The sequence below is a fragment of the Tachysurus fulvidraco genome, chromosome 17 (assembly GCF_022655615.1).
Source record: "Tachysurus fulvidraco isolate hzauxx_2018 chromosome 17, HZAU_PFXX_2.0, whole genome shotgun sequence".
Classification (NCBI taxonomy): domain Eukaryota; kingdom Metazoa; phylum Chordata; class Actinopteri; order Siluriformes; family Bagridae; genus Tachysurus; species Tachysurus fulvidraco.
This window is the reverse complement of record NC_062534.1, coordinates 4,456,658-4,483,233: the sequence shown is the minus strand read 5'-3', so window position 1 is coordinate 4,483,233 and position 26,576 is coordinate 4,456,658. Positions and strand designations below refer to the sequence as shown.

The following is a 26,576-nucleotide window of genomic DNA, read 5'->3' as shown; positions in this document are numbered from 1 at the left end:
TTATTATGCTATTTTTTATTAGATTTACTTTTTATTATATTTATTGTATTTTATTATACTATTCAATGTGAAGTTAACAAATTATCAGACGCTATCAGACTGAAGTTAATTCTATATGAAATATGCAATGTAATATTTTAGAAGCCTAGATGTACTCAAGATCGATTCAAAAATTATAGCTACTAGCTACTTTGCTCCATGCGCCACCTGGTGGATGCAGTCTGAAGCACAACATGTTTAAATGATTAAGGATCGTGCTGAGTGATCAAGTGTAACAAATCACACAAAACCACGTAAAAACTGCATTCTTAAAGGCCATATTTGTACGTATAACAGATTAGAACGAACGCATGACTATAATCCTGTGCCTAATCCGCGCTGTTCTAGCTCCTTCCAAAATGATCAAGATCGAGAACTCGAGAGCACTGTGGTACAAGTCGAAGCATAAAGAATCCTTCATGGAAAGCATAGCTATCCTAAGTAGCTTTGGCAAAGAAAAGAACCATTTGACCTGAAAGAATGCGGAGAGGAAAAAGTGTGAAGGTCATTTTTCTGCGGGGGAAGCAAGATTGTTCAATAAATGCCAAACACACACACAAAAACAGACAGTCACTAACTGTTGATATGCTGTACGCCCGCCGCTATCCCGGCATGACATTCACCTTAAATGTTACTTTCCTCGGATTAGGCTTTAACAGGGACCACTGATGGTCCACTATATAGAACTTATTTTATCTGGAGGGGGAAAAGAAGCTTTCAGTAAGTCCTGTCCTTTACAGACATAGGCTTTGTGTGAAAATAAAATTAGTGTCCAAAATACCATGACACATACTAAGGTGTAAAAAACCTTGCTTGGTTGGTGGCATTAAGGACTTTAAGCATTAAGGACGTTTATACATTTACTATCTATTTTTGATGCATGTGCTGAACCTAGCGATCATTCAGACATCAGCAGAAACAAATTAGTGTTGGGTCTGTGGGGACCTCAGAAATTTAACTTAGTCATTATTTCCTCAGGAGCTCTCGGATACTTAATTCCACTCAACCAGAAGCTGTTGTAGAAAGGACATTATTTACATTTACATTATTTCCTGTCCAGTGTCACCCAAACAAGGTTGGGTTCCCTGTTGATGAGTCTGGTTCCTCCAAAGGTTTTTTCCTCATATCATCTCAGGGACTTTCACCTCCAGCTTGCTCATTAGAGACAGATGTTAGAGATACTGTATATTCATTCATTCATTCATTCATTCATTTTCTACCCCCTATCCGAACTACCTCGGGTCACGGGGAGCCTGTGCCTATCTCAGGCGTCATCGGGCATCGAGGCAGGATACACCCTGGACGGAGTGCCAACCCATCACAGGGCACACACACACACACTCTCATTCACACACACACACACACTCACACACTATGGACAATTTTCTAGAGATGCCAATCAACCTACCATGCATGCCTTTGGACCGGGGGAGGAAACCGGAGTACCAGGAGGAAACCCCCGAGGCACGGAGAGAACATGCAAACTCCACACACACAAGGCGGAGGCGGAAATCGACCCCCCAACCCTGGAGGTGTGAGGCAAACATGCTAACCACTAAGCCACCGTGTCCTTTAGATACCGTGTATGGTAACTTAATTTTGAACTTTCACTTGCTAATTTTTATCTGCAAAAATGTTTCTTGCATCATCTTCTTAGCTTTGATTGCCATACTTATTCAAGAAATGCTTCCAGATCACTGCACAGCACACACTTGGTTTATGTTACTCTTCGTATACGGCATTAAAAGCATCACTGTGTGTATTAGAAAAAAAGCTTTCAAGGTTGTCCTTAATGTCCAAAGGTACTAAAGATGTGTGTGGACCCACCAGAGACACTCAAGGAAAAGCAGTACAAGTGACCTTTATTTTTCAGTGAATAATAAAATCTATCGAATCTAATTAAACCGCTCTCTCTTTTTAGCAGCAGGTCCCTCAAGCCGATTCACCTCGACGACTTGGAAGCGATCTGGTCAGTTGGTGGTGCAGTAATCAGGTGTTAAGTGCCTCAGTCTGGGCTACCGGTTCTGCTGCGAGATGACGAGAGATGGCAGCTTTCTCATTCCACCACTCTTACTCTATATTAGCAACTCTGGCACCTCTAGCACCTTGGAAAAGTGGCAGCTCTTTATATCCAGGTACAGCATGATAAAATACTGGTAGCTCTCTATCTGTCTCATCTGTGGTTCATCCACCACTTCTCGCCTTCTGAATTTTTCATAGCATCCCACCAGTGAAAGGGCTTTGTTTGAAATCCGAGCTATGTTTTATTTATGGTTTCCGAACTCTGGCCTACAAAGCCTCCGCTCCACTGCCATATAGTGTAAAGTCTCATCAGAGACCTCCACACAGTGTGTGCTTAATAACAGGTTCATCTGCCTGGGGAGATATTCACCAGTGGTGACAATCCAGCTCTGTGTTTGGCCATTATTCCAGTTCTCACAGTCTGCAGCGCTCCTCCAAGCTTTTTGCCATGTACCCTGGACTCATGTCACCTCAATGACACTGTTTATCCATTGTGTTTCTTTCTATTTTCTACTCCTGCTATCATGCTGTATTCTCAACCCAGGCTGAAAATCCTTTCCCACCTGCATCTGCTTGCTGTTGCACCTGTGATTCTATTCTCCTCTTTTTCCTGTCATACGTTCTTTACTTCGTTTTCTCACATCCCTCTCTTTGTCGCCGACGAGCTCATTACCTGCTAGTAGACTGGGAAGGGGTTTGCAAATCACACACTAGGTGACAATAAAAAGCTCATTGTTTCTCTGATATTCTGACTTCTTTTTTCGTTGGTGACAAATGGAAAACTAAACAAAACCCAAACTGGGCCATTTCATGCATTTGCAATCTCACTGGAATCAGATTCTTTCACTGATATTTTGTTTATTTTTTTCCGCAGCCCTGTCGAGAATTCTCAAATCCGATTGGTCAGAAGGTGTCGAGTAAATTGTTGAGTACCGGCTTTGTACCAATTGTTCTGAAATTCTGACATTTTTACAGTAACTGCTCATTCGTATGGACCTCTAGTACTTACTAGACTCCTAGTAAAGGGATTAAGGAAAATGTTGTAACAGGAAGTAACTTGTCTTACAAGTATCATATAACATTAAATTTCCACTTACATTTCGGCCATTTAGCCGACACCCTTTTCCAGATTGACTTAATTAGTGGCAGCTTGGTGGACCTGGGATTTGAACTCATGACCTTCCAATCAGTAGTTTAAACACAGAGCTACCACTTCCCACTAAATGGTTGGCTTGCTCATTATGGATACATATAAATAAAAATTTTAAATATAACTTTGAATGTTAAGCGTTCGGGTCCTGTAAAGCTGCTCTAAGACAATATCCATATCAAAAGTGCTATACAAATAATTGGAGTTGTTACATATTCCTACTCTGGAGTGACTGGTGCAAATGAGTGAGCAGGATTTACCCCCTTAAGATAACAAGACTAGACTGAAACTAGTTGTTGTTAAATCTTACGTCTTAAAGCAGATTCTTTGGATTTTCCAATCAAATACTGTCCAGAGAATTATCAATAAAAAAAGCTTCCTTCAAACTCATGTCTACACAATGGCATTAAACTGGAGCCAGAAGGTCCACATCACTGAAACCAGCAAGATCCAGAAAATAACTTCATACACAAAGGGCTCAACAATAATGCATGGTAATACGTCATAGTGAAATCATAGGCAAATCATTAAATAGAAACATGGAACAGGTGACGACAATCAGGTAACAAAACCATGACAGGACAATGGTGGAGATTGGACTAGAGTGGACACAGGGACACGAGGGAACCAGGACATCTTGTGTATTGGCTAGAAAATAATATATAAGAATTTGGCCATTAAATTTATTCATTCATTCATTCATTTTCTACCGCATATCTGAACTTCTCGGGTCACGGGGAGCCTGTGCCTATCTCAGGCGTCATCGGGCATCGAGGCAGGATACACCCTGGACGGAGTGCCAACCCATCGCGGGGCACACACACACTCTCATTCACTCACACACTCACACACTACGGACAATTTTCCAGAGATGCTAATCAACCTACCATGCATGTCTTTGGACCGGGGGAGGAAACCAGAGTACCCGGAGGAAACCCCCGAGGCACGGGAGAACATGCAAACTCCACACACAAAAGGTGGAGGCGGGAATCAACCTCCCAACCCTGGAGGTGTGAGGCGAACGTGCTAACCACTAAGCCACCGTGTCCCCCTTGTAATCAGTAATCAGAATTTAATCTGGCTAAGCAAAGGAGCATTTTGTGTGTGTGTGTGTGTGTGTGTGTGTGTGTGTGTGTGTGTGTGTGTGTGTGTGTGTGTGTGTGTGTGTGTGTGTGTGTGTGTGTGTGTGTGTGAGAGAGCAATTTTAATAAAATTACAGATTTTCCTTTCTGGACCTTTTCTTCCTACATGAATGTTTTCAGCCATGAAACATTGAAAACAAGAGGAATAAAGTGATCGGCTTTGACATGACCAACTCAAGGAGAAGTGGAATATATTCTATTTTTTTCTTTTGTTTTTTTTTTTTCCCTTTAAATCTGATTTCCTGAGCTCCCATGCAGCTAAGTGTTAGTGACAGATAGCGTAGGAAGAAAAAAATAGCAGCAGACATTTCTTTCTTTTTTGCCTGCTGCTTCTCGTGATTATACCGTATCAGGACGTTTAAGGCAGTTAGATCAGCGAAAAGTGGAGATTAATCAGCACAATCTGAACTGAGATTTATTTTTTGTATTTTTATGCAAATTACTGTAAATACATTGGAATCGATTGACAAATTCAGGTTTATTGCCTTGAACGATTTATACCTTTCTGTCTGTTTTTGGTTTTGCATTTGTAGAGCTCTAGAGATTGATTTGATACAACCCCCCCCCCCCCAATAAATAAATAAATAAATAAATAAATAAATAAATAAATAAATAAATAAATAAATAAATAAATAAATTTGCTATCAAAAAATAGTCTGATGTGGATGCTGGTCTTTAGATTATCTACAAAGCATCAGCTATGACACACTCAAAGATCCCAGCATCCCCAGGATATGACCTGAAATACGTGTTTTTTTTGTTTTGTTTTGTTTCCGAACGTTATGTAATTGTTGAAGTTATTTTTCTTATGTTTTGTATTATATATAAATGATCCTGCAAACTACAGTTATTTACATTTCCAGCATTTTAGCAGACGCTCTTATCAAGCGACTTACAGTCTGTCTCATTTTTTTATACAACTAAGGGTTAAGGGCCTTGCTCAGAGACCCAGCAGTGGCAGGCTGGTGGACTTGGGAATCAAGCTCACAACCTTTTGATTGATAATCCAGCACCTTAACCACCAGGCTACCACATCCCTAATTCAGTTATTTCAGCTACTTTGTCATTTTCCTATCAGAGCCTCTCTATACAGAACAATCTTTACACTGATTGGTTGTAATGTTATTCCACACACCAGGAAAGCTCATCAGGCTAATTTGCTGACACTTTTAAAGTGAATAATTAACACACCTCGTTTAATGGAATCTACGGCAATGGAAAGCGAGTGGTTTTGTTTCCAAAGATTAAAACCACGCAGCAAAGCATCATGTGTCACACATCTTTATTTTGGCTTTGTGCTATTTCTGCTCATACACACACACTCACACTCACACACACTCACACACACACACACACACACACACACACACACACACACACACACACACACACACACACACACACACACAAACAAACGCTGCTGTCATTTCGAGCAAAATCCACACTTTTGATAAGCAGTTAGTCTTCGCGCTGAGTGCCGCTTCTTTGTTTTATGAGAGAGAAAGACGTAACAAAGCTGCTGAAAGGGTGGCACCAACAGAGCAAGTGCATCAACCCACGCACACTCAATAATCTGTACTCAACCCACAACTCCTTATTTTTCACAGCGGCCGCTTTGAAGATGAAGAAACTGGTGCGGATTCTGAAATAGTGACTGCGATGAATCTAGGATTGCAATGTGGCACACTGCTTATGATTTAATTTCATCTTTGACTGTTGAATTCAACCAACGAATATTGCTCATCTGTTGCCTGAAACATGGAAATGATATCAAATTGAAACCCTGTCATCTCCTTTAGGGAGCCATTTACAATGAAAGAAAAGACCTTTTTTTTTTAAACCCTTTTTACCTGACGATCCGTTCAGCTAACTGAATGGAAATCTCCGAATGGAGATTTGTCGGATATTTTTCAATTAGAATAAAAGAATGAGGGGGGCACGGTAACTTAGTGGTTAGCACGTTTGCCTCACACCTCCAGGATCGGGGGTTCGATTCCCGCCTCCGCCTTGTGTGTGCGGAGATTGCATGTTCTCCCCGTGCCTTGGGGGTTTCCTCCGGGTACTCCGGTTTCCTCCACCGATCCAAAGCTGCACCGGTCCAAAGCCGTACTCCGGGTGCTCCACCGGTGTCAAAAATTGCCCGTAGTGTGTGAGTGTGTGAGTGAATGACAGTGTGTGTGTGCCCTGTGATGGGTTGGCACTCCGTCCAGGGTGTATCCTGCCTCGATGCCCGATGACGCCTGAGATAGGCACAGGCTCCCCGTGACCCGAGAAGTTCGGATAAGCGGTAGAATGAATAAAAGAATGAATGATTTTCGGACTGTGTGTATTTCCCTCTGTTGAGAACCTTACACCGCATTGTAGTGGTTGAAGATAACACCTTCAAATTTTGGACTTAAGCACTTGGAGTGTGAAATATTTTTTAAAAAACTTCTTTAAGAATATATTGTCTATCTATCTATCTATCTATCTATCTATCTATCTATCTATCTATCTATCTATCTATCTATCTATCTATCTATCTATCAATTTATATATTAAAAACAGAAATACTTATAAAAATCTACAAAATATTGAGACATGACAAAGAGCAAATTCCATATTTTGGCCAGAAAAAAAAAAACTTTATGCTACGTAGTATCCCTGCTAATAACATGAGATCATTAAATAATAAGACAATAATAAGAGAATAATTTACCATTTATTGGATTTTCAGGAAATCTGGACGACGTAACTTCCTGACATGACTTCTGGAATATTTATAGTAATAATTAAAGCTCTCTTAAGTTTTTATAAACATTTTAGTGATTATTTGTGTTTCATGGTGAAGTGTAGTTACCGTAGATCTCAATCATGAGTCACAAATCATTTGATCAAATGAAAGAGCTACAAAATGCTTACAAAATCCCTTCATGGCAACACTTACATGAAGGTTTGTTCCATCAGGCATCAGCTGCCATAAATTCCACTTGTCATTGAGTCATGTGACAGATTTTCCTTGACGAGGCTGTGATGCGGTAATTTTCCAGGCTGTCGTACGTCAGAATGTGGTACAGTAACTGCCTCTGAGGCTCAGCGTATATCTGTGGTGTCAGAATCTCATGGTGATATGACATATCCAACATGAAACCCCTGACACGGTGAGTATAAGTGAAAATCAAAATCATTCATCACAACGTCTAGTGTATAGAACATCAGTCAGAAAAAGACCATCACACGACCTGACGTCATTCAGAGTCTGATACGCTTCGGTTGTGTTACGAGAAAAGTGTCATTTACATAAGAATAACATCTCTACATTCTACTCACTACATGTCAAAACAAATTAGTCACTCTGTTATCTACGTGTGTAGACTTAGAATAAAAAAAAATGATAGATGCACTTATGCAAAGAAACGTAAGGACACTGTGTTAAACCCACAGAAGAAAAAAATCTGAATCAGATATAAGAAAAAATCCCATCAAAAAACGCCTTGATTAATACGTAAAAAATAGATAGATAGATAGATAGATAGATAGATAGATAGATAGATAGATAGATAGATAGATAGATAGATAGATAGATAGATAGATAGATAGATAGATAAAAATGGCCTCTTCTGAGACTTAAAATCTAAAAAAAATGCAAGAAAGAAAGAAAGAAAAAGAAAGAAAGAAAGAAAGAAAGAAAGAAAGAAAGAAAGAAAGAAAGAAAGAAAGAAAAATAAATAAATATATAAAAAATTATGTAATCAAAAATGTTTTAGTCTTAAACAGAAAAATATATAACAAATACAAATAAATGAATACTACTACTACTACTACTACTACTACTACTACTACTACTACTACTACTACTAATAATAATAATAATAATAATAATAATGATAATAATAATTTTCCTCTTAAGAGAACCTTATCTAAATAAACCTCTTCTTTACAAAAAAGGAACAAAAAACAAGCATGTTGAGATGAAAACCTATTTTATATGTTTTATATTTTAAAATATTTTAGATAGATAGATAGATAGATAGATAGATAGATAGATAGATAGATAGATAGATAGATAGATAGATAGATAGATAGATATTTATCGTCATATTTTTATCGAACTCTAATCCATTACGTTGATTAACTGCAGAATAACATGGAGCGTCTTGCACGTATATATTCCTCCTTCGTCATTTAACACAAAATTTTTATTAAGACTATTAAAAATCACAACAGTCATGCCACTTATTTCCAATAAAACAAATCTACCTCAAAACCAAAACTAAACCAAGAAGAAAGAAGAAAAGCTTGCAGGCATCAATTTGTAAAAAGATCCACAAGCAACAGATTCAGAGCTTAGCCTTAAATCTGCCTAGTTCTAAGCGGCGAGTCTGAGCCTGAGGCTGTGTACCATCCTGTCACAATCAGGAGAGTGATGGCAGACAACACCGGCTCTTTATGACCGAGCGGGGATTAAAGCGCCGAGTCGAGTGTGTACGCACGCGTTTTCTCGTATTCTTGTCAGATTAGTTTCAAGGGAAAAAAAATCCAGCTTTTTAAACGCTTAATTAGAACTTTACACAAATGTTCACACGCATTCAAAGAAGGTCTTCAGAGAAACAAAACACTGCCACAGTGGATGTGCTTGAGAGCATTTCAGTTAAAAATCTGGGTTTGTACAGTAGCTAAAACACACAAGAAGGTCAGCATACAATTTATTATGCACCTTTTACATCTTAATACAGAATCTTCTCATTTTAGGTCTTCAGTAGAAGCACTTCCATGGACCAGCCCTTATTCCCTTAAAGGAATTTATACTTCATATCATATCCATATTAATAAGTCCATTTGTAACACAACTTAGACCACGTTCACACTGCAAGTCTTAATGCTCAATTCGGATATTTTGCTCAGATCTGATTTTTTTTTGTTTGGCTGTTCACATTACCTTAATGTGACCTATATCAGATTCCAGTGTGAACAGTTTTAGAACTGACCCTCACGCGCAAATGAACAATAACAATGACGTCACACGCAGCACGCCGTTGCGTTAAAAAGTTGGCGATGGAGGAAGTAATGTGATGTATTCAATGCAAACATTATGAGCTGGTTCACGTAACCACTTTATATAACACGTGTGTGTTACGCAAAAAAAGTCTTCGCCGGCGCATAATTGTGACGAATGTCGATGTAGATTGACGTAAAAGTCGCATCAAATCCGCCTTGGCTGTTCACACTGCGGCCACATTGGAAAAAATCTGATTTGGGTCTGATTCAGGACCACATATGGAAGTGGCCCAGATCTGACTGCAAAAAATCAGATCTGGGCCAGATTTGAGTGTTCACACTACTCCTGAAGAAGTCTGACCTGGTCACTTGACCCGTCCGGATTTGGGCCACTTTTACCTGCAGTGTGAACAGGGCCTTAATGATTAATATTATTTATTTGGAAATGATAGTAGCTTAATGATTTAGTTTCACATTTCAAGCTTCTCGTTTTAGTGCTATTGTTAGGGATCAGCGCGGATCCGTTAGGGATCAGCGCAGACTTGGTGCCATGTGCGTTTGTTGTTTGTTTGTGCCACGTGATTGCCCCGTCCACGTCTGCTCCTCCCCGGTCATCACACCTGTTTCCCTTTGTGTGTGATTGTCCGTGTCGCTATATATGTGAGCCGCGTTGCATTAGGCAGCGTGGCTTCATTGATAATATTGTTAGTTCCCCGTGTGTTGTGGTTTATGTTTGTCTTCCTAATGTATTAAACCCCTCTCATTTGAAGCTATCCTGCGTACGGGTCTGTCTCCAAGCCACCTCTGCCAGGGTTCGGACAGAATGAAGCGCCTCGACCATGCAGACCCAGCAGGATAGCTTCCAGCTCAGACCGGCCTTTTTTTTCATTTTCCCCCCGGACTGTTCCGCCAGTCCTTCCGGTGACATCGCTCCGCATCTCGCCGGTGAAGGACGCCGCTCCACTTCCGGTTCCGTTCCGAGGAGGACGTCGCTTCACCACTTCCGCGGAGGGTGTCACCATGTTATTGGGGTTCCCCTTTTTTTTTCGTGCCCTGTGGCATCGCCCTACATCTCTCCGGTGAAGGACGCTGCTCCACTTCCGGTTCCGTTCCGAGGAGAACGTCGCTTCACCACTTCCGCGGGGGGTGCTGCAGGCCCGAGGCGGGGGCGGCTTCCCGCCCTCCTGCCCTTTTCCTCAGCTCGCTGAGGCACGCGTCGGGGGAAGATGCTCGGCCCTTCAGCTCGGCGGTGGACGTCACTCGGCCCTTCAGCTCGGCTGTGGACTTTGCTCTGCCTTCAGTTCGGATGCGGACGTTGCCTCGGCCCCTTAGCTCGGCTGTGGACGTCGCTCAGCCCTTTCCGGCTGCGCCGCCGTGTGCCTCTGCTCCCCCCACCTTCCTCACCGTGTGCCTCTGCTCCCCTTGCCTACCTCGTCGTGGTCCTTGCTCTCCCCACTAGCCTCGCCGTCGTCCTTGCTTCCCTCACCTGCCATTAGCCGTGGACCTCGCCCCCCCCTCCCGGACCTTGCCGGGTTTTGGCGCTTCGGGAGCCGCGCCTTAAGGGGGGGGTTCTGTTAGGGATCAGCGCAGACTTGGTGCCATGTGCGTTTGTTGTTTGTTTGTGTCACGTGATTGCCCCGTCCACGTCTGCTCCTCCCCGGTCATCACACCTGTTTCCCATTGTGTGTGATTGTCCGTGTCGCTATATATGTGAGCCGCGTTGCATTAGGCAGCGCGGTTTATTGATAATATTTTTAGTTCCCCGTGTGTTGTGGTTTATGTTTGTCTTCCTAATGTATTAAACCCCTCTCTATCCTGCGTACGGGTCTGTCTCCAAGCCACCTCTGCCAGGGTCCTGACAGCTATAACACTAGCATATTGCTAATTTTGGTGAATTTACCTTTGGTAACTATTTGGAGTTTAATTATATATAAAAGATGAGGAATTACTACAATTATCCAGTCAGCCAATCGTCTGGTGGCAGAACAATTCATAAATTAATACATGACATGCTTCTTTGCTAACCACAGTGGTTATTTCTGCCACGATTGCTATGACAGTTCTAACACCAGGGGGAGTTCTGGCAGGGGTTTGTTTTCTGCCATGTGCTTTGTTTATGTTTTTGTGTTCTCATGTGTGTTTGCCCCGCCTGATCCTTATCCCATTATATATCCCATTATCCCGCTCCTCATGTACCCTCCCTATTTATACCTGTTGTTCTGTGAGCACTGTTGCTAAGTCCTTGTCATTTTTGTGTCTTGTTTCATAGTTTAATGCTCGGTTTTTCCCATAGTGTTCTCCTGCGTCTGTTAATTTTGTTGTTTTATTAATAAAATCCCCTTTTGTCTTCTATCTCTGCATTTAGGTCTGGATTCAGTTAGCAGGGCAAAACCCACACCAGACAATTTAAGATGTTTCCTCTCTCAGAGCTGCTACAATTCTGGAGACTGTTGTGTGTAAAAATCCCAGAAGATCAACAGATTCTGAAATTACTCAAACCATCCTGCCTGGTATTAACAACCATATCACTTAGATCCAATTTCTTGCCATTCTGATGTAGGATGTGGACATTAGCTGTATGTATGTCTGTATGTTGTTCTGCATGCCACATGGCTGACTGGATAATTGCATGAATAACAGTGTTATTAAATGTTCCTCTAAAGCGGTTAGTGATGGCTAGTGATGCTGTGTGTTAGAAACTACAGATAGAATTTGTGCCATAAGGCTGTTCCTAATTTTTGAAATCTTGAAATGATTAAATGAATACTCCAAGTCAAATTTAATATGCATCAATGATTGCTAAATGCTAGCTAGCTAACACTTACTGGTACACTCTATGGTTTGAGCAATATTACTTTTAGCAATTATCACAAATATTAGTTAGTGTAGTAGTGGCTAAATGGTCAAGGCTCTGGGTTAGTGATCTGAAGGTCACTGGTTCAAGTCCCAGAGCTGCCAAGATGCCACTGTTTTGCCCTTGAGCAAAGCTCTTAACACCTTTCTACTCCAGGGATACTTTCTCATAAAAGCTGCTGCTTCATCTTCCAAAAATATGAATGGCAAAAATTCTAGTAATAGAACTTTCCACAGGCCAATCTATTTTCTCCCAAGCTCAGAGGTCTCTGTGTTAGTCAAGGCATCTCGTAGAAATGCTTAGAGAAAGAAAGGAATTCACTAATGAAGCAGAACCAAATCCTAGCTTAACCAAAGGTGGCACAAAGGGAACACTAGTGACACAAATCTGGCTCAACTATCCTCCCCTTAATGCAGAATTTATATGTGAAGTGCAAGTGACTCTACGTTTTCACTTTCAGTGTCATTTTAGCAAACCAAATCTGACAGATTCTCAAGCAAAATCTAGGTAAAAAGATTCATTAGTCCACTCTAAGTTTCAATTCCTCTCATGACACCAATTTTTGTCCAAAATGGGTCACTGCTTTCTTCCCCTTAGCAGTGGCAATATCACTATAATGCGATTCAAAGAAATTTTATTTCATTTCAATACAATCCACCCACTAATATACCCACGTACAGCGGTCATTATACGATGTCAAAGTCATGAGGCGGTTAATAAAATGCAGAGATTTGAAATGAAAAAGATCACGGTGACAGAGGGTCAATTATCTAATGCTATGCCTGCACTACGGCTGTCATCCATCCTGAATGTTCTCGTTCTCGTACGTTCTATGAATTTGAACAGACCACGTTGATCAAGGCGTGCGCTTTAAAATGCTCCAGTTTGTCTTCCATCAACGTTCTTTAAAGCCCTATTCAGATGGGATTCGTTTCACTTTTAAATCTTGTTATCTACAATGACGTATAGAACCAAAACATCAAAATCAAACAGAATCAGTGCAGCACTGATTCTCTTTCTCTTTCTTTCTCTCTCTCTCTCTCTCTCTCTCTCTCTCTCTCTCTCTCTCTCTCTCTCTCTCTCTCTCTCTCTCTGTCAGGAGTGAAAGGCCCTTAATTAGAGGTGTGAAGTTATAATCACTAAGCATAAGGAACTGCACAAACATTGTGTGGTCCAGATGTAAGCTGAAGATGTGTCTCCTAAAAGGAAGCCAAACACTCCCGAGGGGATTCATGCACAGAAGACTTTTAATACGTCGATCCTACATTAACAGCTAATCCTCCACTGGCGGCTTGTCCATTAATCTTACTTAAATCTTTCTTCATGATTGCATGGATTTAAAATTCTTTTAAAATGTAGATTTTTTTTTGTTTGGTTTTTCTGATTAATGCTTTAAAAAATGGACAAATACAAGCAAATGTTCTATTGATTTGATCTCCTTGATGGATGTGGAGAAGCATTGCCAAATTAATCCCCTATTTAATAAATAAGAATAAGAAGAATTTACTTGTCACATCTACATTACAGCAATGTGTAATTCTTTCTTCACATATCACAACTTTGGATGTTGTGGTCAGAGCACGGGGTCAGCCATGATACAACACCACTGGAGCAGGAAGGTTTAAGGGCCTTGCTCATGGGCCCAGTGGTTGTAGCTTGGCAGTGCTGGGTCTTGAACCCCAAATCTTGCTTTATGCTTGTGCTATGGACATTTCAGTGGATGAGGTGTAGTGGAAAGAACAGTAAATAACAGGGTTGCCATATTCAGAACTAATTCTGATACATTTCCACAAAATAGGTAAAGTGTTAATGCAAACAGCATGTCTATGATGTACAGATGCGTTTCTGTTGTAAAATATATTGCAGAATTTTGGAACAGGGAATGGAGTGGATAATGTCTGTTCATCAGAAATGCAAAGAGATGTTTTCCATGCAAAGAAGAAAAAAAAGTCTCCCTGTTCCAATACTTTCTTATTTCGGGCTCGATTTAGTTCTTTTGTTTGGATCCTGAGATGTACTGTATTTGTCCTGGAAATATTTCTGAACCTGTCAACCTTCGGTGCTGATATTACTTCTTCCATGTGCACCTCACCGGTGACAGGAAACACACTAGCAGCTTTAAACACTGTTGAACAAAGCACTCAAAATGAGCTGCTAGACTCGAAGCTGGATGACTGTCAACTGCTTAGTATGGAGTTTATACAGGGCTTAAAATTCAGCCTATAGCATACATCACTCAGGATAGCTTCTTGACTGGAATTTTGTTTGAGGTTTTGTCATTATTAATATCATCCTGCTCCATTAAATCTCTATATACATCTAGAGTTCAGATCAATTGGATATAAAAATGGAGATGTCTGGCTAGGTTTCAATATTGTTTCTGTTACTGTTTAATGTGCAGCTCTTCAGCCAACACTTGAAGTTCACTGAAGGGATCCACTTACTGTAAAAACTGGAAAATATTTCTGATAATATATTCAGAAGTGGTAAAGTGTTTCTCTGTGATCAGGAGATTGTCAGTTAAAATCCTGCTAATGGATTGTGGCTTTTTTTGACTCTCTGTTCTTTTTCTCCTAAGGAATTTTAAGAGAAGCAGTTGAGAAAATGTTGACATGTAAATGAAACAAAAGTGAGAATGCCTACTAAATCTCTGCATATGCCAAAGAAAAGCCTTTAAGTAAAGAATTTTATTCAGGGATTTAAAAAAAAAACAACTTGCATGTGAGTATAAATTCCCCCAAAGAAAAAGTTAGCGCATTAGTAAAGTGTGGAAAGCATGACGGAGCTGCAGCGAGACCGAAGTCTCTATTGAATCTCTGAGTAATAAGATAGAAATGTAGAGAAAAGGAGACTGTTGTCATAAAAAAACAGTTTGTGTTAGTGGCTGCTTTCTAAGCTGTGCTTCAAAGGAGAAAATAATGAAAAGATTCAAACAGTGTGTGGATTAAAGGAAGACAGTTGAAATTCTTTGTGTTTTGTCCCTGTTGGAAAGTACATGTGACGGAATCAAGGGATGAAATTGAGTAATTGCAGTTTAAAAGTTGGAGGCTAGCATACAGGGCGTTCAGAAATATCCGAACCGCTTCATTATAGCAATCAACACTCCAGTCCTCATAATGACAAAGAAAAGAAAACAAAAAAAAAATCAAAAAACGATTTGTGATAATGCTGCAAATTGGGGGGGCACGGTGGCTTAGTGGTTAGCACGTTCACCTCACACCTCCAGGGTTGGGGGTTCGATTCTGGCCTCCGCCTTGTGTGTGTGGAGTTTGCATGTTCTCTCCGTGCCTCGGGGGTTTCCTCCGGGTACTCCGGTTTCCTCCCCCGGTCCAAAGACATGCATGGTAGGTTGATTGGCATTTCTGGAAAATTGTCCGTAGTGTGTGAGTGTGTGAGTGAATGAGAGTGTGTGTGTGTGTGTGTGTGTCCTGCAATGGGTTGGCACTCCATCCAGGGTGTATCCTGCCTTGTTGCCCAGTGATGCCTGAGATAGGCACAGGCTCCCCGCGACCGGAGGTAGTTCGGATAAGCGGTAGAAAATGAATGAATAAATGAATGAATGAATGAATGAATGAATGAATAATGCAGCAAATTAATTAATTAAAAAGAAATTAAAAACAGACAATCTGCTGAAAAGCCCAGACTTATGGGGTGTTATGGTTGACCTACTGCAAGTTTCTCCCATGTCCACATGCAATCCATTCAGAGCTATCACTGGTTTCTTGTTCACCTTTCTTACCAAGACCCTTCTCTTCCAGTTTGATCAGGTGGCCAGTACTAAGAAAATCCCTGTTTTTTTTCCAAACTTCCATTTACTGAGGCCACTGTGCTGTTCAATGAAGCAGAACCTTCAATGAAGCAGAACATTTTGTAGCCTTCCCAGATCCATGCCTCATTCATGGATATTTCCCTCAAACACTGCAAAAAATCTTACATTTATGTTTGATGGTCTGAGAAAAAAAACTCACCTGTTGCTATGGCTGAATTCTTTAAACCAGCCAAAATAATGTGGAAATGTTTTTATTTAGTCTATATTCTAAATCTCGCCTCGGTCTTGTCATGTATGCAGCCAGTTCAAGAAAAACAGATGCCGAAAAATAATTTTTGCAACTATGTCATGCTTTGATCAAACGTAACGTGTTCTACAGCAAAACGGAGCCAGTTCAGTTTGTAATCAGATAGCAGCTGTCAAAATGTCAGCCGTGCTCCGGCACATCATTATCAAAACACAGAAGAGATTTTGCACGGTGTATTCAAACAAAGACTTTTAATAAAAATATGGGGAAATATGGGAAATGTATTCAACATAATAGAAAGGAGGAATAGAATCGGCTGATTTCTTCACCGATAGTGATATGAACAGAGATCATCCATATGAAGAGACCATAATGAGCGTAGAACATTTTTAACCTGACAACCTGATTGTTTTTTGTAGAACAAATGTGTTTTTCCTTTTTTCTCACTTTTAAATTCTATCATTTTACATCCGATTGAGATCTGTGTAACGTATTTTCAGTTCAGGATTGATTTACAGTTGAAAATATCAAAACATGAGCCACATCTTTTCCCAGGTCACCACACATACTGTATTTGGTATAATATTTGGTATTATCACTGAGTTTGTATTCATTATAGTATTCATTTGTCCCAAGATAGTTTGTCGTTAACATCTTTAGAAAACACACAGGACTCATGTGCTTGCCAAGAACCCAAATTAGCTAATATTGTGTTTACAGTTCATTTTGCCAGCGTAACAGATTGCACCTTCATTTTATCCAAATGCTCATGCTAATGCCAGTTCCTGAATCCCTGTGGGCAACAGTCTACGGTCTTTTATATAGCAAGTTACAAATACAAGCAGCAATTTTCCTTCTGGAGCTCAAAGATAACATTCCAAACACTTTTGTCTCGGTTTTTAACACATCTCCATATGGTAGAAGATTGATACTCTGTATTGTAGTTGTTCATGTGCTATGTCAGGTCATAGTGATTAGTGTACATTTAATCTTTTGTGGAAAGTTAAAGCACCAATCCAGACAGTGTACTCTGATTTATTTTTCACTATAAATTTTTCAATAGTATTCGGTATCGAACGATGTTAATATTCACCAGCACTGACTGCGATTAAAACAATGACACATAAGAGGTGGAAGAAAAAAAAAAGAGCTAGAAAGAGAGAGGAAAAAATAATTTCCTACACTATTATTCTGCACATAATTCTCACTGTTCTATCAGTCAAGTGTAGCAAATTTTCTGCAAAGGCAAAATACATGTGACTTCAAGTGCCACTTAATTTTCAATCTGGTTTAAACCTGCATGGACTAGAAGCGATCTTCCGATCATGTGTGCAAGGAATAGAAGAGTAGAAGAGATTGAAAAGAAAGGTGAGTTTGCTGGAGTCATGCACTGCTTCCCATTCAGATTGAAAGCCCTCAGAGCTCATCTGTAGGTTCCCCCCATCTTTTTCTTCTGCTTCACATAGAGATAAGAGGCCGAGTGTATGGGGGAAAAATGGCTGCCTTTTGATGCATCCATCAAAGCAAGGCTACGACACAAACAGCTATTTTCTCAGAACACTTGGCACTCTGAACTCTGAGCAACCTGCTACATCACTGCCTTTGTCTGCTGAGTAAAATCGCACAGGAAGTAGATGCCGTTTTTAAATAAATAGTTAAAATGTTTATTGTGTCTGAAAAGAATTGATTGGTGACTTTGGATAACATTTCTTTTATCATTCATCTTCATTCATCTCTGCTTTGATTATGATATTATGATCACGCATTTTGAATCGATGTCTAGGATTACGTCCATTTTGAAATAGGACGTAGCTCTCCAACAACTGTGATTGGTCATTAGGAACAATAGTGATCAGTGATTGGTTATTGGGAACAATGGTGACTTGGCCAATGGAAACAATGGTGATTACATTTTTGGTCATCAGAATAATAAGTGATAAGTGGCTGTTGAGAAACGATCACTGATTCGTCAGAGCACCAAACATACAGACTTTATGTGAGGGTGCACATAGCTGACAAAAGCATGAGGAAATCACAATGTATTCATGTAAATGTGCTTGACACGGAACAACAAATTCAAACGACTGGCTTGAATAATTCCTCGGACCGATCCTACGATGCAACCTTGCTTTTAGTTCTTAGCCACTCGACTCCCTTCCTTCAATTACTTACAATTTACTGTTTGACGCACAAAAATTGTGTCCAGTCATTGTATTGCGTTCGGCAGTATAGATTGTTGCTGAATCTGGTGAGTTTACTTTGCTCTGCAACTCTGCACATGGAGCTAGTACAAAACTTAATCAAACAACAAATATTGATTAGTGCTTTACTAACAATTACAAACATCTTTAGGTTATGTTAAACTAATAATGTCTAGCAGCTTAGCAGGGGCTGTTCTAGACCTTTTTTAGGCTGGCTTCAGCCCCCTGTCTGTGATCTCAACCACCCTAAAACTAAAAGTATAATTTAATACTTTCATAAATAAACAATAAAAATTATGTTAAAATGCAGGAAATTTCATGGGAAAAAGAAAATTCTTTATTAGTTTAATCCAAGAGCGATTTTTTTACTTTGCTTTTACGCGCGTGTGTTGTAGTCTTTCAAAAGTATGTCTTCAGCTGTCTGCTTTATCTGAACGTAGAAGCACAGGTACGCGCAGCGTGCACGCGCAGTCAGAGCTGGAGGCGTTTATCTATAATGTTATAACGCGGAAAGACGGCAACCAAAAGCAGTGAAATGTCACTATTCTTATTACCAGAGTTGTAGCACAAACAAAATATTAATGCAAACAATCCATTTAATACTAAATAAAAATAACATTTGTTTATTTGGTCTTTGTCTTGTGAATATTAGCTTATTAATGACTGCATTCATTGGACACACTGTTTGTATAGAATGCACAAATACATGAACTGATTTGATTCAAGATTGGCATCATTACATCATGCATAAAATTTTGGTGTCCACTTTTGCCATTTTAAATAATACCAGAACTTTTGGCTTACTATGTAGTCATATAATATATAATATAATACTCTTCTTGTTTTAAATTCTCACTGAGGGCTAAAACCCCCTAAAGATGAAATCCTAGAACTGCCCCTGAAACTTAGTATATTTCACACCCTTTCCCTTCTGATGTACAGAATCTGGACATGACCATGTTATTGGTCATGGTTATTACCATGTTATTCTCTCATCTCTGGTTTGTTCACGTTGTGTTATTTTCTGTGCTTCGTTTCCCTTTCAATGTTTCATGTTTGTTAATAATTCATGTCATTTTTCTATCCCCACGCTTGGGTCTGGTTTTTATCTACATAATGGCAACCGCCATTTCTGACAAGATTGATTGATACCGCTGCATTAGTCAAAATGGCTTCTTACTCAACATGGCAGATAGCCATTGCAAGGTAGCCAAAAGAAAGCATTCTAATGACCTTTTGTTTAAATCTATTCAGGTCTGATTAAAGCAGACTTTTCACATGTGTATTATTGGCAGGAAAACTATTTTTTTTTAATTTTTTTTATCAATTTCTTTTTAGAATTTTACAAGGTTTGGTTCCTTCTAATTATCGCTGCAAAGGACAAATGAACTAGAACAAAGCTGCCGCTGTTTTGAGACAAATCCAAGTTAATTCTGTGTACCGTCATGGTGCTGTGTAATATCTACATCTAAAACAAACTCTTAGAAGATGATGAATAATTCGAGTCTGTTAGAGCAGACCTAATGAGCGGAACAGATGTCATCCACGCTGTGAAACAGATCAAATGTGATTTGGCAAAGAGTGAATGACCGTGACAGGAGAGGCAGATTGAGAAGATTATGGCAATAAGAGGGCTTTCAATAAGTGACCTAACCACCTCCTCCGATGTTGCACTTCTACTCGACTTCTTAACTCATATTTTTATTCACAGCTTGATTACAATTTGAGTAAAACATCGCAATCACTTCAAATCTCAACGGAGTATTTGTGATTTGAATGTTTTATTTAACTGTACTTGCTGATATAATTTGTTATCGAATGACATCTTTGTGTATATTGATAATCAGCAGATCTCTACACACTAGTCAAATCTTATATGGATATTTTCTCCATTCCTTACCTTTGTAGAAACATTCTTCGCTGTGTACAATGGTGATTCTTTCATGAGCCAGACACGAAGCTCGGTGCAGCTCACAGTGGTTCTGGTAGAATTTCCCATTAGATCCGCATACGGGTTTGTAGTGAGGCTTGCATCGATCCAGACACTGGCACTCGCCCTCACCACTCGCATAGTCCACCACACAGTGCTTCCCCAGACCACAGTACTTATGCTTACAGGCATTTAGGATGCTGTTAGGCCCATACAATCCTGCAGAGACAAAAAACAATAAGGAATTTCTTTGTGAGATACTTTTTTTGCTAACAATTTTTGTGGGAAAGTATGTACAGTAATACATGCTCAGAAAGTTCATAGACGTCAGCAGATTATATCATTCCCATATTCACTGAATCATAAAAATGATTTGCATGTCAAAATGCCTTGTATGAGAAACGAAGATTGGTCATTTGGAACAATGGTGATAACTCTCACTCATTTTCTACCGCTTATCCGAAATTCTTGGGTCACGGGGAGCCCTCAGGCGTCATCGGGCATCGAGGCAGGATACACCCTGGAAGGAGTGCCAACCCATCACAGGGCACACACACACTCTCATTCACTCACACACTCACAAACTACGGACAATTTTCCAGAGATGCCAATCAACCTACCATGCATGTCTTTGGACCGGGGGAGGAAACCGGAGTACCCGGAGGAAACCCCCGAGGCACGGGGAGAACATGCAAACTCCACACACACAAGGAGGAGGCGGGAATCGAACCCCCAACCCTGGAGGTGTGAGTCGAACGTGCTAACCATTAAGCCAACAATGGTGATCATTTAATTGTAATTTGGAATAAAGATAAATATTGATTGGTCGTTAGGAACAATGGTGATCAGTGATTGGTTGTCACAAACAATGTTAAGCAGTGATTGGTTGTTTAAAACAACAATGACTTGGCCACTAAGAACGATGGTGATTAATTTTTAATCATTGTGGAAAGGAAGCTCAGTGATTGGCCGTTGAGAAACGATGGAGATCAGTGATTGGTTATTAGAACCAGTGTCGATTATTGATTGGGCAGGTCACCATGCTGTCATGCTTTACACAACTCGTAACACCAGCTGCTGTCATGTGAACTGCTCCAAAAATTGCTAGGCTTTATTTTGACTCTAAAAAAATTAACCAAATGTAAGAAAAAAGTCACTAATTTTGCAGCACTAGTAAATGAAAGGAGTTCACAGGGGACACTACAGTATATACGGTTTATATGCAAACCAGTTAAAGGCACTTGAATGCATTGCAAAAAAAAAAAAATCAACAAACCTTCCTAAAAAGTTGTTCTTTTCAAAGCATCCAAAGCACCTAAGCAGATAATGCTTCTGTTCGATTAACACTTATCCCTCTTCTTGAACCTTCTTGAAAGCTTACGAGGGACAGGGTGGCTTTTAGAAACAAGGAAAGCAAAAGGTCCACTTTGGTGGAAGCATCAGAACTGATCAATCGTAAAGAGATGTGACAGGCGGGGAAATACACAGGCTCTGAAACCGCTGAACCGAGAAGAATCAGACAACAGAGTGCTACTGAAACTGTAGTCATCTCATCCAGAGTTCGCTGGCCAATCATGCCTGCTTCCCTTTAGATTCACCAAGAAGAACCAATTTTTATCATCATCTAATGCTCTACACATGCAAATGTGGTAAACCGGATACAGAACTTAGAAAACCCTACAGACAATCTGCTCCTTCTGCATCAATGGCAGTCAAACCAAGCAGGCTTCAGATGAAATATGCATGACGATCGGGCGCCCAGGTGCTATCACCTCATTACCTCTTTATAGACTAGACAGAAATCTGAGCATCATTTGAAAGCTTTGCACTACTGATCCTTTAAAATGACTCATGATTTGAATTGCAGTCTTTACTTTTTAGTGCACGCAGCTAGTCTGCACATTCATTGTTTACTTTTAACTCATAAAATGCAAAAGTCAGATTATTATTTTTTTGTTTTCTGAGATTTCAGTGGTTATTTAGTCATTTCTTTTTAATTTGTTTTCTGGAAACTATTCCCATAGCGCTGCCTACTTGTACTCCTACTTTTATTTCTTTCAGTGGGTGAAAAAGTTGATATTATATAAGTCACACTGCTTTGGGTCGTGGCAGAAAATTGTAAATATTAAATAATTTTTATTCTACTTAAAGTGTAAAAGATAAGAAGTATCAGTTGGGTTGATGAAGGGCACAAAAGGCCATCATTAAAATGCACTCCATGTCACCCTACAGCTAAATGACAACAAAGACAAATGACTAATCTAGTGCAAGTGATGTGGTATTGGGTGAATGATGTGAATTGTAGAAATTTTATTTAACCACAGGAAGTTAAATGACCTGCTGGTTCACAGAAATGTCAACAGATTCGTAAAAGACAAGATTTTTATATGGATAAAAAGACAAAGCTTAATATGTCAAACATAATATTTGCATGTACATTGTACGGATTTGGCAACCTCTCGGCTAAACACAGACTGCAGTACGTTTTACCGGGATTATTGGAATTAGAGTAGAGTGCAGAGTCCTATATCAAACCCTAAGGGGAAATTTGATGCCACATCAGCCACAACTCAAAGGATTAGGACACTAACTGTATAATGCACAATAAACATACAAAATATATATATAAAAAAAATTAACAAAAAAAAATTGAGTGAATATACATATATATATTCATACATCTACATATATTTCTACAATTCACACCTCCAAGGTTTCCAGATTTTTCTCGAGCTCTCACTGAACTAGTGATTCGTTAGAACATGGTTTTAAGAACCATTAGAACCTCCCTTTTTTTTTTTAAACACGAATGAAGTCACAAGATACACTACATTAAAATAAACTATCAACTAGGAACCAAGTAAAAAAGCAAAACCTCATGTCTGGCACCAGCACATGGACAAACATGAACAAACTCACAGAGTCTAGCTAGATATCTAGCTCACACCCTATAGAACAAAGCCATCACCTCCGGTCATTTACATTTACATTACATTTTCGGCATCGGGCAGACGCTCTCATCCGGAAAGACGTACAAAAGTGCTTTGAAGTCTCTAATAATGAATACAGTACATCAATACAGGTTCACTAGGTCACTAAGGCTACCATGAGGAAATATAACACACATAAACAACTGTGGGTTTTTTTTATAATAAAAAAAAACACAGAAAAATGTGTGCATTTGTATTTACTGACTTGTGTCTCTGTAATCAACTGCTTGTCATTAATTACATTTACAGCATTTAGCAGACACCCTTATTCAGAGTGACTTACTGTACAACTGAGCAACAAGGGACTTGCTCAGGGGCCCAGCAATGGCAGCTTGGTGGGCCTGGGGTTTGAACCCATGACCTTCCGATCAGTAGTCAAGTCAAGTCAAGAAGCTTTTATTGTCATTTCAAACATATATAGCTGTTATAGCAGTACACAGTGAAATGAGACGACGTTTCTCCAGGATCGTGGTGCTAGATAAAACAAAGACAGGGCTAAGGACTTAGTAAGTAGTCTTAGCCACATAAAGTGCAACTGTGCAACCTGGTGCAAACAGTGCAGGACAAGACAAACAAGACAGTGCAGGACAAAAGACAGTGCAGGACAAAAAACAGTGCAGACATAAAGTTACAAGACGATACAAAAAGTACAAAAAATGCAATACACAAAAGACAATAAATAGTAACAGAAACAGCGCCGACCGACCAGTGTATATACTGTATGTGAATACTGAATGTTCAAACAATATTTCGTGCAGTAACATTAGAATGACCACAGTTCCTAGCAACGGGTCCTTTGGACCAAAACCTTAACCACTGAGATACCACATACCACATAATTACAGTATCACAGATTCCTTCAATTTCTGTATTAGCTTCATGCTATACATTTTAACTCAACTCTGAAAAGGAGCTAGAGAAAAGCAGAAAAGAAAAAAATAACTAAGAAACTACAGAACTACAGCTCGATTTATAATGGAGATCAATCTCAGTAAAAGGACAACGCAGTGCATCGTGCGGCAACGATATGAACTGCTGCTGTCGGATTGTTCACAAGAAATGCTGTAGCTCGGATTTGCTGCCAGACCGAGAGTGTTGACTCGACTGCGTCATTCCTAACTACCTGCCTAGAACTAAATGGCAGATATTAATCAGCTGCTCTGTGCCCATTGATAAGACCGTGATTTATAGCTTTCCTTCTGAAAAACGTCTGGGTTTAGACTCATTAATGGTTTCTAATTAATAAAGTATAATCATGAGAGTAAACAAACACAAACAGCATGAGCTTCAAAAAAAAAAAAAAAAAAAAAAAGCTTAATAAATCAAATTATTCTGTGTGTATTATACCACAGCTTCATTTGAATTTATTGTAAAAAGCTGATTCACTAATACTATTAGTCTAAAAATTGAACATGTCAAATTGTTTTATTCCTCATATGATCAGTTTTAAAGATCTGTGGGTGTTGTGCTTATATATTCCAGGTTACGTTAATATTAGAGTTTTTTTTTATTTCTCAGTTTGAGCTGTCATTGTAATAAAGGCTGAAACTTAAATATCACCATAAAAAGCCTACAGGAAAGAGCTTTCTGGGCAATTGAAGTCTACATGTGCTATAATAATCGTTGAAATGCTTTATCTATATAGCCTATGCAGTTAAAAAAGATTTGAAGTCATTCTCATCAAAGCTCTCGACATCTTTTGCAGTAAAACTATATAGAACAATTTTACAATCGAAATGTGTACATAAAGCATTAGATCTCCTGAACATCATCCCTCAAACTCCCACCCCATCTCCCTCCAAGATGCAAGTCTCAGCCCATCTGATGTTTTCCGACAGCATGGCAACGGCTTCCTTTGGGATTTTGGGTAATGTAGTAAACAACAGTAGGCAGCTTTCAGGTCTGCTCACCACCGCCTGTTAAAGAAAGCCCAAAAGACGTCGCCCACTAGCAGCAACAGAAAACATTTCCGGATAAACAACTGGCAATAACGCTTTAAACTCCTCATGACAGACAACATAGAAAGTCCAGCGTCTTTCCTCAATATGTGTGAGATCACAAAGTCCTCGTTATCCAACAGAGCACGTTCTCCTGTGGATGATATGGAAATATTCATTGGATGAAAATATGTAATGCAAATGATCGCAAACATAAAGTGTAGCATTATATTTAGCAGATTAGGATTTAGCAGATATGTTTGCTTTGGTTCTTCATTTTTGGTTCTCCAATTGTAAAGAACTATCTGTGAAGCAGTTTCTACAAAATGTTCATATACTATACACATTCTGATTGGGCCTCAGTTATCGATCTTTTTTTATAAAATTGTGTATAAATGTTTGCATTGACCACAACAAAAATAAATAAATAAATAAATCCATGCTAGTTTTACAAATGTTCTGTAACATGTTTTGTTGTTGGATTTGTTTTGTAATTAGAAGTGTGAATCTGCTGAAAATTGCCAAGCGATTTCACAAATCAGCTGGTTTGCTTTAAGAGAATAAAAGTATAGCTTGTTACAACCTCCAATAAAGCAGCTCAGCCACTGCAGCTTGTTATCATTATGGGATTTATGGATTTGTTTTGAATTGCTTTCTTTCAATTCACTAATATGAAGACAAGATTTTCTTTATATTTGTGTGTAATTGAAAGAATTTGGCAATTTAAAATTTGACATTGTATCTATATATATATATATATATATATATATATATATATATATATATATATATATATATATATATATATATATATATATATATAATATACAACATTAACTTAGTGGCATGTATAGAATTTAAAGCTAATAAAATGATATTTAGATTAGCGAGACTTCTCGTATGTGACCGTACACAAACCCAGAAGCTCTCACAAGCTTTTTCTTGTGTAAGTTCTCCTGTGAACATAAACAAGGCACAATGTTTGACATTTCTGTGCAAATATTTGCTGAATTCCCAAAAGACTTATTATTTGGCCGACATGTTTTGGGTGATATCTGACATTTTAGTGACAAAGTATTTTAATATTTGCCTAAGAAAAGTACAGATTTTGTGAAAGAAAAAGAATGAATGTAATGTTTGTTTTAAAACAAATCATGGGACCTATTTCTCATAATAAAGAGCCATCATTAGTTACAGCCTTCTCTGATTTAGCGTCGCAGATTAGAAATTGCTTCCACAGTCAAGTTTTGCTTCTTCACTGTGAGTGTGTTTAAAAGTGAAAAGCAGCTACTTTTACATTTACATCCTAATCTACTTA

The 26,576-nt window shown here is 39.2% G+C and overlaps 1 protein-coding gene across 2 annotated transcripts in view; it reads right to left on the bottom strand.

Annotated features, from left to right (window-relative positions):
• fstl5 (follistatin-like 5) overlaps positions 1–26,576 on the bottom strand; it is a 152,086-nt gene that overhangs the window by 82,335 nt on the left and 43,175 nt on the right. For both annotated transcript variants that reach the window (XM_047802686.1, XM_047802687.1), the window contains exon 4: positions 20,302–20,550. In XM_047802686.1, the coding sequence (XP_047658642.1) occupies positions 20,302–20,550 (249 nt within the window). The remainder of the gene's footprint in view (positions 1–20,301; positions 20,551–26,576) is intronic.